The 17786-nt window shown below is 44.6% G+C and overlaps 1 protein-coding gene across 1 annotated transcript in view; it reads right to left on the bottom strand.

The window, feature by feature from the left end:
* The window catches only part of TMPRSS15 (transmembrane serine protease 15), a 335674-nt gene that overhangs the window by 71747 nt on the left and 246141 nt on the right, over positions 1-17786 (bottom strand). Inside the window, exons 20-21 of the mRNA XM_029579188.1 lie at positions 12255-12387; positions 164-259 (exon numbers count right to left, since the gene is read on the bottom strand). Of these exons, the coding sequence (XP_029435048.1) occupies positions 164-259; positions 12255-12387 (229 nt within the window). The remainder of the gene's footprint in view (positions 1-163; positions 260-12254; positions 12388-17786) is intronic.

The raw sequence follows: 17786 nt of genomic DNA, 5'->3' as shown, positions 1-17786 counted from the left end.
TTCATGTGAGTGAGACATGAATGAGGCACAGCAGGAGAGGGATTCAGTGTCTGGGGATGGGGGCTTGCAGGAAAGATTGCGAAAATGTGTGAATGCCCTGCAACTGCCTGCACCGTGAGCTGGGAAGAGGGAACGAACGTAAGGGCCATACTCTACCACTTACCTTGGGGTTAGTGTCAGGCTGCCATTTTCGGCTCTGCTGACTTTTAGAAATTGACCTTTTCCATCAAAAACCAGAGGCACTGTTCTGTTTGAATTTCTGAAAAAAGGAAGACATCACTGCAAGTTATTCACCTTCTCATTTTTCCAAATTAAGAAAAACTGTAATGCTTACTTCCAAACCTCTGTTTAACTAAATTATATGTTTGCAATAAGCAAAGCATTTTTAGCAATTGTGTGAAAATGATATAATTTATAAAGAGAGTCTACACAAAACCAAGGATATTTCCTAAGTAGGCACTAATTAACATGGCAGTTTAATAATTGCTATTGTCCTCTGTTGTAAAATGGTATTGTAGCCGTTAATGTGCAACTCACCAGCTAAAAAAGTAATCTTTCTTCTGTAGCCTGAAGTCATAAGGAAGAGATGAGAACTGCCCGAGATCCCTGTCCCTCAGGACTGAAATATGACAGTTTCTGTGCTTGTGAAAGTCACTTAGTCTGTGAACGTGATAGCTACTATAACACCTTCCGTTTTGTAAATTTATTTTCCTTGTATCCAATACAATGGGTTGATTTGTTAAATGTCCTCTTTTCCTTGCTGACTGGTGGCAGCACAGTCATGTTATCTATTGAACAAGGAATGCAATTTGGAACTCACAGCTGCAGTAACTCTTCCTACAGAAAAATGAAAGTAGACAAATGTCCTGCCAGCAGATGCACTCCCTTCACAGGGTCTGTGGCTCCCCCGCTGCATTCTGGGTTCAATTTTAGATAAGCATAACACTCACAACCAGCTTTCACACCATACACAAAATACTTGCTGATGGATGCGGTAGTGAAGATCTGCCATGATGCCTTGTAGGATCACATGTTTGTTTGGGATTCATGGAATAAAGTTCTGCTGGGTAGGTGTAAAAGATAATGCTTCCTTGTGTGTTGTTTTGAGATGGAAAGATGACATGAGTTAATTGTACATTCTGGATGTCCTTCTGTTACTGTCTTTCCCTAGCTGTTAGATTTTTTTATCTATAACCATTTGCCAGATTAAAAGGGTGTTGTACTAATGCCCATAGGTCTACCAAGGCAGTTATTGAGTGCATGCCAGACTCCTCAAAAACAATTTTTGAAGTGACCTGTACTCTCACTTGTTCTCGCAAGATGCAGGAAGTCTCTTTTTTCTGATTTCCACATACATGAAGCATGTGCCTATCTATTGTGGAGCGTTCTCTATTATTCCTTTCCAGTGACAGCTTCTGCAGAGTAGAACTGTGTGTTTCTGGGAATATTTCATTCTGGTGTTATAATGTGTAGGCCTAGCTTAGGATGGGAGGGAGAAGGGGGAAGGGGGAAACTAGGCAAATGCGGAAGGAAGCTCATGGTGAAAATGAGTGATGTCACAGAAGCAGATCTTCAGGGCACCTGTCGCTGATTGGGCCCCTCCATAGTTTCTGCCCTGGGCCCCAGTGTTTCTGGCTCTAGTAATGAGTAAAGTGTAGACAAGTGTCAGTTTCTTGTCTTCAGTGCAAACTGATGACACTAGGGTAGTATACTTAGAGCACTTCCTCCACCCAGTTCCAGATGCTGGGGATGCTGCTGCACATTAGAGAACATAAGAACATGCCATACTGGGTCAGACCAAGGGTCCATCAAGCCCAGCATCCTGTTTCCAACAGTGGCCAATCCAGGCCATAAGAACCTGGCAAGAACCCAAAAACTAAGTCTATTCCATGTTACCGTTGCTAGTAATAGCAGTGGCTATTTTCTAAGTCAACTTAATTAATAGCAGATAATGGACTTCTCCTCCAAGAACTTATCCAATCCTTTTTCAAACACAGCTATACTAACTGCACTAACCACATCCTCTGGCAACAAATTCCAGAGTTTCATTGTGTGTTGAGTATAAAAGAACTTTCTCCGATTAGTTTTAAATGTGCCACATGCTAACTTCATGGAGTGCCCCCTAGTCTTTCTATTATCCGAAAGAGTAAATAACCAATTCACATCTACCCATTCTAGACCTCTCATGATTTTAAACACCTCTAACATATTCCCCCTCAGCCGTCTCTTCTCCAAGCTGAAAAATAATAACCTCTTTAGTCTTTAGCTGTTCCGTTCCCCTTATTATTTTGGTAGCCCTTGTCTGTACCTTCTCCATCGCAATTATATCTTTATTGAGATGCGGCGACCAGAATTGTACACAGTATTCAAGGTGCGGTCTCACCATGGAGCGATACAGAGGCATTATGACTTTTTCCATTTTATTCACCATTCCCTTTCTATTAATTCCCAATATTGTTTGCTTTTTTGACTGCCGCAGCACACTGAACCGACGATTTCAATGTGTTATCCACTATGACGCCTAGATCTCTTTCTTGGGTAGTAGCACCTAATATGGAACCTAACATTGTGTAACTATAGCATGGGTTATTTTTCCCTATATGCATCACCTTGCACTTTTCCACATTAAATTTCATCTGCCATTTTGATGCCCAATTTTCCAGTCTCACAAGGTCTTCCTGCAATTTATCACAATCTGCTTGTTATTGAACAATTTTGTATCATCCGCAAATTTGATTATCTCACTCGTCGTATTTCTTTCCAGATCATTTATAAATATATTGAAAAGTAAGGGTCCCAATACAGATCCCTGAGGCACTCCACTGTCCACTCCCTTCCACTGAGAAAATTGCCCATTTAATCCTACTCTCTGTTTCCTGTCTTTTAGTCAGTTTGCAATCCACAAAAGGACATCGTCACCTATCCCATGACTTTTTACTTTTCCTAGAAGCCTCTCATGAGGAACTTTGTCAAACGCCTTCTGAAAATCCACGTATACTACATCTACCGGTTCACCTTTATCCACATGTTTATTAACTCCTTCAAAAAAGTGAAGCAGATTTGTGAGACATGACTTGCATTGGGTAAAGCCATGCTGACTTTGTTCCATTAAACCATGTCTTTCTATATGTTCTGTGATTTTGATGTTTAGAACACTTTCCACTATTTTTCCTGGCACTGAAGTCAGGCTAACCGGTCTGTAGTTTCCTGGATAGCCCCTGGAGCCCTTTTTAAATAATGGGTTACATTAGCTATCCTCCAGTCTTCAGGTACAATGGATAATTTTAATGATAGGTTACAAATTTTTACTAATAGGTCTGAAATTTCATTTTTTAGTTCCTTCAGAACTCTGGGGTATATACCATCTGGTCCAGGTGATTTACTACTCTTCAGTTTGTCAATCAGGTCTACCACATCTTCTAGGTTCACCGTGATTTGATTCAGTCCATCTGAATCATTACCGATGAAAACCTTCTCCAGTACGGGTACCTCCCCAACATCCTCTTCAGTAAACACCGAAGAAAAGAAATCATTTAATCTTTCCGCCAATGCCTTATCTTCTCTAAGTGCCCCTTTAACCCCTCTATCATCTAATGGTCCAACTGACTCCCTCACAGGCTTTCTGCTTCAGATATATTTTAAAAAGTTTTTACTGTGAGTTTTTGCCTCTACAGCCAACTTCTTTTCAAATTCTGTCTTAGCCTGTCTTATCAATGTCTTCCATTTAAATTGCCAATGTTTATACATTATCCTATTTTCTTCTGTTGGATCCTTCTTCCAATTTTTGAATGAAGGTCTTTTGGCTAAAATAGCTTCTTTCACCTCCCCTTTTAACCGTGCTGGTAATCGTTTTGCCTTCTTTCCACCTTTCTTAATGTGTGGAATATATCTGGACTGTGCTTCTAGAATGGTATTTTTTAACAATGACCACACCTCTTGCACACTTTTTACTTTTGTAGCTGCTCCTTTCAGTTTTTTTCTAACAATTTTTCTCATTTTATCAAAGTTTCCCTTTTGAAAGTTTAGCACGAGAGCATACTGTTCCTCTTCCAGTCAATAATTCAAATTTGATCATGTTATGATCACTATTGCCATGCGGCCCCACCACCGTTACCTCTCTCACCAAATCCTGTGCTCCACTGAGAATTAGATCTAAAATTGCTCCCTCTCTCGTCGGTTCCTGAACCAATTGCTCCATAAAGCTATCATTTATTCCATCCAGTAACGTTATCTCTCTAGCGTGTCCCGATGATACATTTACCCAATCAATATTGGGGTAATTGAAGTCTAATATTGAGCAGAAGCAAACCTTGCACATAAGCAAGTACATAGGAACACTGGTGCAAGTAGAAAGATACAGTTCCATTCAATCAGTAAACTGTATTTTTATTGTGAACATTCATAATACATTCACTGTGGCAACTCCGTTAGTGTGACAGCAAGAAGCTTAAAGTCCCCCGACACGGTCCCGTGTTTCGCGGTGGCTGCATCGGGAGGGACCAAATGATATTCAAAATCTGAAATAAAATATGAGTAATCAGGAACGGAACAGACGGCTGCCATATGTATATAATAGTAATAGATCACATACCTTATACAAGACCATCAGGAGCGCGAACGCCCGCTGAAGTCAACTCATATTTAAAACTCTCAAAATGGCGCGAAAGAACAGGCTCTCGCGAGATGCTGGGAATGACAGAGGAACACCTGTGATCATATTAACATATTAGACAGAATGGCTAATAAAACAGATACCACTCTATATCCTTATTAAGACCATGGGGGGAAACTGAGTTAAGGATAAAGATCCATCGCTGCTCCTTCCGACCTAGCATACAGGCGAAATCTCCTCCCCGCGGGGACGGCGAGACCACCTCCAATACCTGGAAGGAGAGATTGGAAGGGGGACACTTGGAATCACTTGGGGATCACTTGGAAGGGGGACAGCTTCGAGACCACTCTTTTCCGTAAGACCACTGACCGGAACACTTTGCTGGCTTATAATAGCTGTCACCCCTGGGCACTCCGTGATAATATACCTACGGGGCAATTTTTACGGCTCCGTCGCCTTTGCTCTACACGGGAGGAATTTCTCTCTCAGTCCCGAAGCATGTTCACCAGGTTTGTTGAAAGGGGCTACCCAACACGAATTGTGAAAAGAGCCTTTAAACGTGCGTTATACACGCACCGGGACTGGCTGTTCAGCTCTTCCACACAGTGTGATGATGTATGCTTTAACTGTATTCTCCCTTTCTCTACCATTGGAAGGTCTATTGTGAACATGATTAAACGCCATTGGTCAGCCCTGTCCCTTACTGATTTAATGCATGGTCCCCTACGTGTCACCTTTAAAAGAGCCACAAATTTGAGAGACCGGCTTGTGCACACATCGCTGGCGCCTGTACAAGACTTACGTCGGACTAGGGGCCAACATAGCCCCTGTGGCCGATGCACTGAGACCTCCACAGTTTTCAAACACCCTGGGTCAGGACGTGTGTTCAATCTACATTCCCAGTCAGATTGTTGCACAAAAGGAGTAATTTACGTGATTACATGCCCTTGCTCATTGGTTTATGTGGGGAAAACCTCATGCATGATTAAGACACGAATTATAGAACACTGTTCTAATATCAGATTATCCAGGATTGATGAACCTTTAGTGGCTCATTGGACACATGCCGGACACTCCATCGCTGATCTCTCCTTCCAGGTATTGGAGGTGGTCTCGCCGTCCCCGCGGGGAGGAGATTTCGCCTGTATGCTAGGTCGGAGGGAGCAGCGATGGATCTTTATCCTTAACTCAGTTTCCCCCCATGGTCTTAATAAGGATATAGAGTGGTATCTGTTTTATTAGCCATTCTGTCTAATATGTTAATATGATCACAGGTGTTCCTCTGTCATTCCCAGCATCTCGCGAGAGCCTGTTCTTTCGCGCCATTTTGAGAGTTTTAAATATGAGTTGACTTCAGCGGGCGTTCGCGCTCCTGATGGTCTTGTATAAGGTATGTGAACTATTACTATTATATACATATGGCAGCCTTCTGTTCCGTTCCTGATTACTCATATTTTATTTCAGATTTTGAATATCATTTGGTCCCTCCCGATGCAGCCACCGAGAAACACGGGACCGTGTCGGGGGACTTTAAGCTTCTTGCTGTCACACTAACGGAGTTGCCACAGTGAATGTATTATGAATGTTCACAATAAAAATACAGTTTACTGATTGAATGGAACTGTATCTTTCTACTTGCACCAGTGTTCCTAGGTAATTGAAGTCTCCCATTATTACCGCACTACCAATTTGGTTAGCTTCCCTACTTTCTCTTAGCATTTCACTGTCCGTCTCACCATCTTGACCAGGTGGACGTTAGTATACTCCTATCACTATAGTCTTCCCCGACACACAAGGGATTTCTACCCATAAAGATTCAATTTTGCATTTAGTCTCATGCAGGATATTTATCCTGTTGGACTCTATGCCATCCCGGACATAAAGCACTACACCGCTTCCCGGGTGCTCCTCTCTGTCACTGCGATATAATTTGTACCCCGGTATAGCACTGTCCCATTGGTTGTCCTCCTTCCACCATGTCTCTGAGATGCCAATTAAGTCTATGTCATCATTCAGAGCTATACATTCCAATTCTCTCATCTTACTTCTTAGACTTCTGGCATTAGCATACAAACATTTCAAAGTTTGTTTTTTGTTTGTATTTACATTCTGCTTTTTAATTGATAGGGATCAGTTAGAATGTTTTAGCTCAGGTAAGTTTTTAGTTACAGGCACTTGGACTACTTTTCTTATTATTGGAACCTCACTGTCGGGATGCCCTAATTCTAATGCATCATTAGTATCCTTTAAAGATACCTCTCTCCGAACCATGCGCTGCTGAGTGACTTTCGGCTTTCCCCTTTGTTCTAGTTTAAAAGCTGCTCTATCTCCTTTTTAAAGGTTAGCGCCAGCAGTCTGGTTCCACCCTGGTTAAGGTGGAGTCCATCCCTTTGGAAGAGACTCCCCCTTCCCCAAAAGGTACCCCAGTTCCTGACAAAACTGAATCCCTCTTCCTTGCACCTTCATCTCATCCACGCATTGAGACTCTGGAGCTCTGCCTCTCTGGTGACCTGCGCGTGGAACAGGGAGCATTTCAGAGAATGCTACCCTGGAGGTTCTGGATTTAAGCTTTCTACCTAAGAGCCTAAATTTGGCTTCCAGAACCTCCCTCCCACATTTTCCTATGTTGTTGGTGCCCACATGTACCACGACAACCGGCTCCTCCCCAGCACTGTCTAAAATCCTATCTAGGTGACGCGTGAGGTCCGCCACCTTTGCACCAGGTAGGTACGTTACCAGGCGATCCTCACGCCCACCAGCCACCCAGCTATCTACTTTCCTAATAATCGAATCACCAACTATGACGGTCGACCTAACCCTTCCCTCCTGGGCAGTAGGCCTTGGGGAGATATCCTCGGTGCGAAAGGACAATGCATCACCCGGGAGAGCAGGTCCTTGCTACAGGATCCTTTCCTGCTGCACCCGGTTGATGCTCTTCAATCATGAGACCTTCTTCCTCCAAGGCAGCACCAGGGCTGCCAGTCTGAAGTTGGGACTTGGCTACTATGTCCCTGAAGGTCTCATCTATATACCTCTCTGTCTGCCTCAGCTCCTCCAGGTTTGCCACTCTAGCCTCCAGAGATTGGACTCGTTCTCTGAGAGCCAGGAACTCTTTGCATTGCATGCACATGTACAACTTCTCACCGGCGGGTAAAAAAATCATACATGTGACACTCGATGCAAAAGACTGGGAAGCCTCCCTCTTGCTGCTGGGCTGCTGCCTTCATCTTAATTTTATTCAGTTCCTAGTTAAGTTTTAGGTTGCTGTGGGAGTAGGAATGTGTCTAACTAACATCCTTTAAATGTATTAGTTAATTCACTATATGTCTGGTAGTGGCCTACAAGGGGCTGATCAAATTCTCAGTAAAGTTTTTGTTGTTGGTTTTTTTTTTTTTTGTGAAAGTGGCACCTGCCTATAAATTAAAGGATGAGCTAGGGGTGGGTAGGCAAGGGGTGTGAGGGTTGGGAAATCCAAACAGTCTAACTTCAGTTACTCAGCCAGAGTGACTCACTGCTCTCTTGATAATCAAATGCTGGTACCTAATCAAACCAAATCACACTACCTCAACACCTTTCCAAGGTGAGTAACTGAACTGAACTTTTCAACCTTCTTACTTAGGTATACCCTGCTCCTAGCTTATTTCTAGCTTCTGGCTACTTTTTTTTTTTTTTACTTCCTAGTTGCCTTACAGACTTTTAAAAATAATCACACTAACTACTGCTTACTAGCTGCCTTACTGACTGACCATTTAAAAATACAGTCTAACTTGTTTATTCACTGCCTTACTGACTATTAAAAGCACAAACACACAAACACACTAAATAATATTCCCAAATAGTTAACTTTGCCCCAATACTTTTGAAAAAGACAATGTCCCAAGCAAAAACTTACTGATTCCTTTCAGCCACCAGCAAGGTGATCCTCTCCTCTCAGTGCTCCCACTGAAGTTCAAGCATATGGTAGCAAAGCTGATAATGTATTATATGATTCAGAGTGGTTGCAATCTAAAAACCCACTAAAAGGAAAATGTGTTCTTACCTGCTAATTTTCGTTCCTGTAATACCACAGATCAGTACAGACTCCTGGGTATATTCATCCCTGCCAGCAGATGGAGATAGAGAAAAGCCTCCCTGACACTACTTGATAAGCCCTGGTGCCACCTGCAGTAGCTCAGTATTAATCTGTACCCAAGCCAAAAACATTATGTGCAAAAAACTTGATAACAACTTGATAAAAACCGGTAAAAAATTTGAACAAACAAAGAAAAGAAATATGCTGAAAGGATTATAGCTGAGCGGAAGACTCTCCCCTTTCAACCCAGGTGGGTTCTGGACTGATCCATGATACTACAGGAACGAAAATTAGCAGGTAAGAACCAATTTTCCTTTCCCTGTACATACCCAGATAAATCCAGACTACTGGGATGTACCAAAGCTTCCTAGAGAGGGTGGGACCTGGAGAGTTCCGCTTGCAAGACACTTTCACCAAAGGACCGGGAGCTAGTTTGATCTCCCAAATCCAATTGGTAATGCCTCGCAAATGTATGCAGTGACTTCCAAGTCGCCGCTCTGCAAATCTCCTGCGAAGACACCAGTTGAGCCTCTGCCCACGAAGGCACCCAAGCTCGAGTCGAGTGGGCCTGTAAACCCAGCGCAACCTGATGGCCTTTAATAAGGTCTGTCCCCCCTGGAACCTTAATCTAGTTCTGCAAGTGTTGTGTGATGCTCCCTTTGAGCCAATTCGGAGAGCAAATCTTAAAGACTTCACTCTCAAGGTTGTTTTCTTATTGGCCATCTGTTCCGCCAGGAGGATTTCGGAGTTGCAGGCGTTGTCGTGCAGAGACCCTTCCTTCAAATATCGTACGTTTCCTTCTTTTGTTCCGAAGGTGGTCTCTAATTTTCATGTTATTCAGGTGGTCGAGCTTCCAGCTTTCCCAGAATTGGATGCTTCTGTGCCATATGCTCGAGAGCTTAGGTTATTGGATGTCCGCAGGGCCTTGCTTCGGTATCTCAAGGTTACTAATGATTTCAGAAGGTCTGATCATCTTTTCGTTTTATGACCCCAGTACCTGTAGAAAATCCCAGGCTCGAGGTACCCTCAATGCCAACAAGCAGCGAACTTGGGACTATAACTTGTTCATTCTCTCCTCCGTGAGAAACACCTTGCCCTGCCTGGTGTTGAACTGAGCTCCGAGGTAGTTGAGTGTGTTCTCTGATGAAATTGGGATTTGACTCATGAGGTCAGTGGGCAGTGCTGTAGTGTAGAGTGTGCGCGAGTCACATCATCTTCTCCTGATCAAGAGGTGAGTTTGAGTTTTAAAACTTGTTTTAGAAATTGAACACTGGTTTTTATAATTTTCCCCTAAAAATGAACTTCTGTGAATTCTGGTAGATAGCTTACATCCCTAATTCACATTGTTTTATGCAGCCATCTCCTATACAGAGTATAGTAACAAGAATCCAGATCCTGCAGAGTAGACTGAGGCAAGAAACTGGATTATTTCATTACAAGTTTTTCTCTCTATAAATGCTGGTGTACCTTGATACCTATATACTACTTTACATTCCTTCAGCATAACAAGGATTCAACTTTTTCTCTAGTGTCACAGGGAATATAGCATCCAGGAATTCCAGAAAATTCCATGTGTTTTGAAGAATATGAGTTTTATAGAAAACATATGGTCTGGAAAAGTAAAACCACTTTCTAAATGTTCAGCAAGAAAGTTTCAAAGGCTCCTGTTAAAAGAAATGTATACATCATATGTTCATCTAGGAGCCATGGGATCCTGAAGAAAATGTAAAGATACAGTTATAATATCACCTCGCTTAGAACAGTACCTATTGCAACATAAATTGTTACCTCACAAAAAATGTTAAATACTGTAACAGCAACTTTTATTTCCTCAATAATTATCAAATTCATATAAATCATATGCCCTCCCATTGGTCGAGGAGGCATTTATCTATTTATTTATTTAACATTTTTTTATACCGGGATTCATGTAAAATTTTACATATCGTCTCGGTTTACATTGTAACTGAAAAACAGGCATGTGAGAATGCAATTACATAGAACAGGGCATAAAACTTGGATCAGAATACATGGGGAAACTTGGAACATAATAAAGGGGGAAAAACACATATTTGTATTATTGGGTGCATATATTTAATATGAGCGACATAAAACTTTGGGGTAAGTTGATGTAGCGAGGGGTTATTAAAATGTAAGGGTGGCATGGTTGGATAGTCTTAATTTAGCATGAAGGCTAGTGTGATGGAGTTGAGGTCTGTTGTTATCATAATTGGAACGCTTGCTCAAATAGCCATGTTTTTAGTCTTTTTTTAAAGTTGGTTGGGCAATGTTCTGAGCGGAGTTCTGGCGGTAGAGAGTTTCATTGTGCTGGACCTACTATTGACATGGCTCGTTTGCTTAGAGAGGTTTTGATGTATGTTGTTAGGAGAGTGTTTTTGTATGCTGTTCTTGTCGGTCTGGTTGGTAGATGTGGTTGAAGTGGAATGTTGAGTTCCAGTGGGGTGAGCTTGTGGATGGTTTTGTGAATGATCGTTAGTGTTTTGTATAGGATTCTGTACTTGATTGGGAGCCAATGTAGGTTTCTTAATACGTGGGCGTCATTTAAATATGTGGGCGTCACATTTAAATATGTGGGCATCACAATTAACATGTGGGGGTCACATTTAATATGTGGGCGTCACATTTAAATATGTGGGCGTCATTTTTGTAGTTTAGAAGCATTTTTTGCCATATTGGTATGGAGACAAGTCTTGTTGCTGATTCTGTTGAGTTATGGTATATGAATGGTAAGAAGCAGGTTGATAAAATCACTGCATCTCCTATACAGAGAGGATCAAGGGGACACAGAGTGAAGAAAAGTGAGCATCAAGAAATATTTGAAACCCAGAAGTGTTGATACAGTAATAAGAGGAGAAAGAGGGAGGGGGAAAAGAAGGAAAAAGGGGAAAGGGGAAGGGGGAAAGGGGAAAAGAAAAAAATAGGAATCTACATACATGTATGTGAATGAAGTGCCTTTCAAATGTGCACTGATGAGGGGTCTGATTCCTTCAAAATCTCTTCCCTCCTGGGAATGTGCACGGGGCTTTATCTGCTCCCATGTTCCATGGTTACTTTTACTCTTAAAATTGGCTTTGCCCATCCACGCCTCTCTTCTGTCTCCCACATCGTATTTATAAATGAAGCTTTCATCCCTTGTCCTCTTTTACCTTTTTCTGTATATTTACTCCAACCTCTCTCTATCCACTGACATTAGGATTCTGCCCTTGTTCTGGCACCTTGGACTCTAGCCCTGCTTCTTCAGTACCCAATAAAAGAGCAGGCCATATGGAATGGATCAAATAGTTACTGCTGTGAAACAACCCATCTTGTGTTCCTATTGAATTAACCATTTACTTCCCAAGGCTTTATTTGTTTTTAATGTTTTCAGTAATTTAAATTTATCACCAGTAGCAATGAGGCAACATACATGAGGCTGACTGACTCACCGCCCCCCCCCCCCCCCCCCCCGGCCCGCTTCCCTTCCCTGCTCTTGCTTCCCATTCCACGCAGGCCTCACTTATTCCTGCCTCTTATCTACAGGGGAGAGGACAGAGCACAGCTTTTACTTACCCAAGTCCTAACTGATGGCAAAGGTTATTTGAGATCTGGTCATTCCAATCATCTGCACAGGCCAAGCGCCACTCGTCCTGAAGCCGGAACTGCAATAGCCCATTGGTGCTCATGGAGCCATTAATGAGTCGTACTGTACGTGGAACAAAAGGAGAGGTCAAACAACGTTCAAGTAAATACATGCCAAGGGCAAGAATATCGGAGGTCTAAACCACTATATTTACAAACCTGTGAGCTGAGTATTTCTTCTTATTGAATTATTATTGTAGAGCAGCTCTTAAAAATAATTAGATTTGGGGGCATAGAGTCACAAGGTTTCCAGAACTAATTAGCTTTGTATGGCTTTTGTGAATGATTATTTGGCTTTAATAATGCATATGAAGGCAATTACCTTTGTATAGCGAGGAACTCATAGACTTTCACTGGTATATTATTGTATCTTTTTGACTCAATGAAATAGTAAAATTGGAAATATATAACTGGATTCCCACAGATATTCAGGCTGTACAGTTCCTGTGAACGGGATTGCATTGTTTATGTAGGGGACATAGAGATGCTGTGCAGTATTTTAAGTTTTGGGGGTGGGGGTGGGGGGGATAGAGGGTATCCAGGGCTTATACTTTTACAACCATCACCATTCTAACTGCAACATATTTTACTATAACCGCAATTCCTATTTTGCTAACTTCACTTCCTGTATTGCTTTGTAATTGTTCAACTGATTAAAAAAAAAGCACACCTAATGAAAAATAGCTGTAGAAAGTAAACCATACAGATTGTATCATGGGACAGTTGTATGCTGAGTATGAGAATGAGCTGTGTTGTGCTCGGGGGTGGACCCTTGTCCTGGGGCAGAGACAGAACGCCTCCTGAAAGGGAACAGGAGGTCACTGCCTCCAGGGGGCGGAGCACTGAAGGAGACAGAGGCTAGGAAGAGCTTCACCACTGGAAGCCCGAGGTCCCCCTGGGAGGAGCCCGTAGGGACCCGGGTCGCTTGTACTTAGGTGGGCCTCGCAGGGTTTCCTGAGAGAATGTAAGTCCAGCGTGCCAACGGAGACAGGGGGAGCGCAATCGGGTTCAAAGTTGCAGGCTGGTTGTAAAAAGGAGAACCAGAACAGAGTTGGTGATGACAAGGTGAGGAACAGAGCCAGAATCTGGAGACAAGGTCAGGCAGGCAAAGGTCAAGATCCAGAGGTCAATCCGAGGAATGGTCAGTAATGCAGGGGTCAGGTACCGGAGGACTGATGAGATCAAAGGCAGGCTGAGGTCTTGAAGCAGGCAGGCAGGCAGGTCAGGAGCAAGCTAAGGTCTTTGAGGCAGGCGGCAGGCAGGTCGGGAGCAAGCTGAGGTCTTTGAGGCAGGTGGCAGGCAGGTCAGGAGTAAGCTGAGGTCAGTACCAGTAAAACAGTCCGAGAGTACTACCTGGGTAGACAGACAGACGAACACAGGAACAAGCAGGACACAGAACTAGGATGCAGGAACAAGTCAGGAACAGAACTGGAACAGAAGGATCCTGGAACGAGACTAGGAACAGGCAAGAGCAGGAACAAACGCAGAGGCAATCTTAGAATAAACGAACTCGATTGCCAAGGCAAGGAAGCATAGACAGGAACTTCCTTATATCGAAGGATCAATCAGGGCACACCGTGGAGCTAAGACCCGCCCTTAGCCCTACATGAGTCCGGGCGGTCCGCGCGCGCGTAGGGGCGTGGCTAACATGGCAGAGGATGCTGAGCCTCGGCGTGAAGCCTGGCGTGCAGTGGAAGGCCCGGCGACCGCCGCCGTGGGACGCCGGGGCCTAGCAGGGCTGGCAAATACCGCAAGGGAGGTTGTCTCGGAACCCGTTGTGGAACCAACGGGCCTGTGCGCAGGACAGCTGCGGGCCAGGGCGCGTAATAAGCTGTCATCCACATCTACAGTGGAAACCTGTGTCATGTTCAGGGAGCATTCCAGGGAGCTTCTGGGTCAGTATCAGAGGAAGGGAGTATTTCTTATAAAGACCAGCATGCAGACAACCTGCAGTCTGCTGTAACTTAGATCCGGACATATTTGGGCTCCTCTGGATATTACTGAGGAACCAAAAATTTCCTTGCTTCACCTTGCAACTATCACTTCTTGGAGACAGCGCACATTCTGTTGATTAATCAGGAGGACTCCTATAACAAACTTGAAATCCCCTTTCCAATTGGCCCTATGTGTAGTATTACACAACTCACTTTATCTCCTACTCTACCCTCTGTAACTGCTGCTAACGTAACGTCTCTCATCTCTCCTCTCCCTCTTACTGTAATCAGAGCACCAGAGATGTTCTTCCAAGTCATCAACCCCAAGAGGGCTGCATATCCATGGCCATCCAATGTGGATGAGAGATTCTCTAAACCTTTATCTAGCTTGAGAGCAGATCTGTGCTACTCACTGGTTTGCTTCTTTGTTTTGGCTTTGTTAATCTATTTTTAAAATAAGCAAGGGCTATTGAATACTGTGAACAACAAGAAAAGGAAAATTGGTTCTTACCTGCTAATTGTCGGTCCAGTAGTACCATAGATCAGTACAGACTCTTGGATTTTGCCTCCCTGCCAGCATATGGCAACAGAGAAAGTTTCACTTACACTGTACATAACCCAGTGTACCACCTGCAGTGCCTCAGTATTGACCTGTACCCAAGCCAAGATGACAGCAACAACCATACATTTCTAAGTAAACTCTCTCCCCTCCGGAGGAAGGTGAAGTTGCCCGAAAAGATAATGGAAAACTCATTTCCCAATAACATAAGCGATCAGCATTGAAAACCTCTAATAACTCTGCATTATATACCAAGCAACAGTACGAGTGGCAGACTCTCCCTCAAGTAAACAGTCGGTCTCTGGACTGATCTGTGCTACTACAGGAATGAAATTAGCAGTTATGAACCAATTTTGTTTTCCCTATACGTACCCAGATCATTCCAGACTCCTGGGATGTACCTAAGCTTTCCTTAACTCAGGTGGAGAGTTCCACTCATAAAACACTCTCACTGAAGCACATGAAGCTGGAGCCCCAACATCCAAACAATAATGCTTAGCAAAATTGTGTAACAACTTCCCAATAGCCACCCTGCAAATTTCATGCGGAGACACCTGTTGTGACTCAGCTCAGGAGGTCGCCTGAGAACGCTTCGGAGTGCGCCCCCTAAATCTCACTGGTACCAGGTACCCTTTAGAAATGTAAATCGACTCCTTCAGCCACCGCGCAATTGTAGCCTTAGATGCCTTACATCCCATATATGGACCACTCCACAGTACAAAGAGGTGATCTGATCTAGGGAAATCATTAGTGACCTTTAGATACCTCAATAATGCACGCCTCCCATCTAAGAGCCTAAGCTACCCCATGTGAGGCATAAAGGAATCCAAATCTGTAAAAGCTGGAAGTTCCAATGTCTGTCTTTGATGGAACACCAAGCCTACCTTAGGCAGAAAAGAAGGCACCATGCATCAAGATATCCCCAAACACAAAATCTGTTGGAAGGGATCTCGTCACGACAGTGCATGGAGATCTTAAATTCTCTTTGCTGAACAAATAGCCACCAAGAAACCACTTTAAGAGTCATGGGCTTAAACAAGGCCCTTTTTAGTGGTTCAAACCGAACCTCACACAATCTTCTAAGAACTAGAATCAGATTCCAAGATGGACAAATGTTCTGCACCTGAGGACACAAGTTCTTAGCTCGCCGAAGGAACCTTATAACATCCATATGTGCAGACAGGGGACAGCTTGCACCTTACCCTGAAGACAACCCAATGTTGCTATCTGGACTCTCAGAGAGTTAAATGCCAGTCCCTTCACCAGAACCATAGGGGCAGATTTTAAAAGTCCTACGCGCGTAAATCCAGGAGGATTTACGCGCGTAGGGGGGTTATGCATGCCGGGCCTATTTTCAAAAGGCCCAGCGGCGCGCATAAAGCCCCGGGACACATGTAAGTCCCGGGGCTTGAAAAAATGGGTGGTCCGGGGGCGGGTAGGGGCGGGGGCGGTCTTGGGTGTGGCCAGAGGCCTCTGCAAGGCCACTGGGCTGGAGGATCGTGCGCAGGCAGTCAGCTGGCAGGCGTAACTTCTGAGACAAAGGTACGGGGGTTTTTTTTCGGGCTGGGGGGCAGGACAGATAGGGGAAGGGAGGGGAAAGTGGAGGGGGAGAGGGAACAGGGAAAGCCAACTGGTCTCCCCGAGGGTTCAGTGCACGCAAGGTGCACTAGTGTGCACCCCCTTGCGCATGCCGATCCCTGATTTTATAACATGCCGAGTTGCGCGCACAAATGTACGCCGCATGCGTAAGTTTTAAAATATGCCCCATACTGTAGAAAAGCCAAAATATGCAACACTGTAGTCTGAACAGGCTGAGGCTGCACTCCATCAACGGCAGACCAGGACTCGAAGACCCTCCAAATTTGCACATACGCCGAGGATGTAGAAGGTCGCCTAGCTTGCAATAAGGTGGAAATAACTGTTTCGGAATATTCCCTCTGCCTCAGTCATCTCCTCTCAGAAGTGAAGCCACGAGACAGAAGTGAGCCGCCTGACCCAAAAATATTGGACCCTGGTGGAGAAGAGTTGACAAATGTCCGAACCTCAGCGTCCTGTCTATGGCCATGTTATCCAATCTGGGAACCATGGTCGACATGCCCATTCTGGAGCTACCAAGAACGTGTTGCCCAAATGTTTCTCAATGGGGTAGATTTTCAAAGGGGTACGCGCATAAGATACGCGCGTACTCCCCGAAAACCTACCCCAAACCCCCCCCTGCGCGCGCCGAGCCCCGGACGCGCATAAGTCCCGGGGCTTGCATGGAGGGGCGTGTCAGGGGCGTGCCGGGAGTGACGTACCGTTTCGGGGGTGTGTCGCGAGTGACGCGGCGTTTCGGGGGTGGCGCCGCGGGCGTGGTTTAGGCCCGGGGGCGTTCCGGGGGCATGGCCGCGGCCTCTGGACCAGCCCCCGGACCGGAACATGGAGCGCGGCAGCTGGCCCGGCACGCGCAAAACTTTGCCGACAAAGGTAGGGGGGGGTTAGATAGGGCCGGGGGGTGGGTTAGGTAGGGGAAGGGAAGGGAAGGTGCAGGGGGGTGGAAGGAAAGTTCCCTCCGAGGCCGCTCCGATTTCGGAGCGGCCTTGGAGTTCACTTTGGTTGCCATTAAGTCCATATGGGAATACCCCCAATCTTCCATGAATGAGACACATCGCTGCCTCCAACAGCTCCCATTCCCTGGGGTCTAAATTTTTCTCTGATATGAGACGCCGCCAGCTGCTCCAAGTGCTGCTTTATCCAGAGAATGAACTCCCGGGGCTCTTGAGCCACTGCCTGATTCTTGGTTCCACCTTAACGGTTGATGTAAGCCAATGTCGTCGATTCCAAAGAGGCCTATTTTCATCCGGAACTGACGTATTCCCATCGATTCGAAAGAGCGCTCTTTCGAATTGATGGGAATACGTCAGTTCCGGATGGTGAATTAACATTCGGATTTGATACGGTGAATTAGTCGTAATCTCTTGAAAAATTATT

Source organism: Rhinatrema bivittatum, chromosome 15 (assembly GCF_901001135.1).
Source record: "Rhinatrema bivittatum chromosome 15, aRhiBiv1.1, whole genome shotgun sequence".
NCBI classification, from domain to species: domain Eukaryota; kingdom Metazoa; phylum Chordata; class Amphibia; order Gymnophiona; family Rhinatrematidae; genus Rhinatrema; species Rhinatrema bivittatum.
The sequence above is the reverse complement of the archived record's forward strand: the minus strand, read 5'-3'. Positions and strand labels throughout refer to the sequence as shown.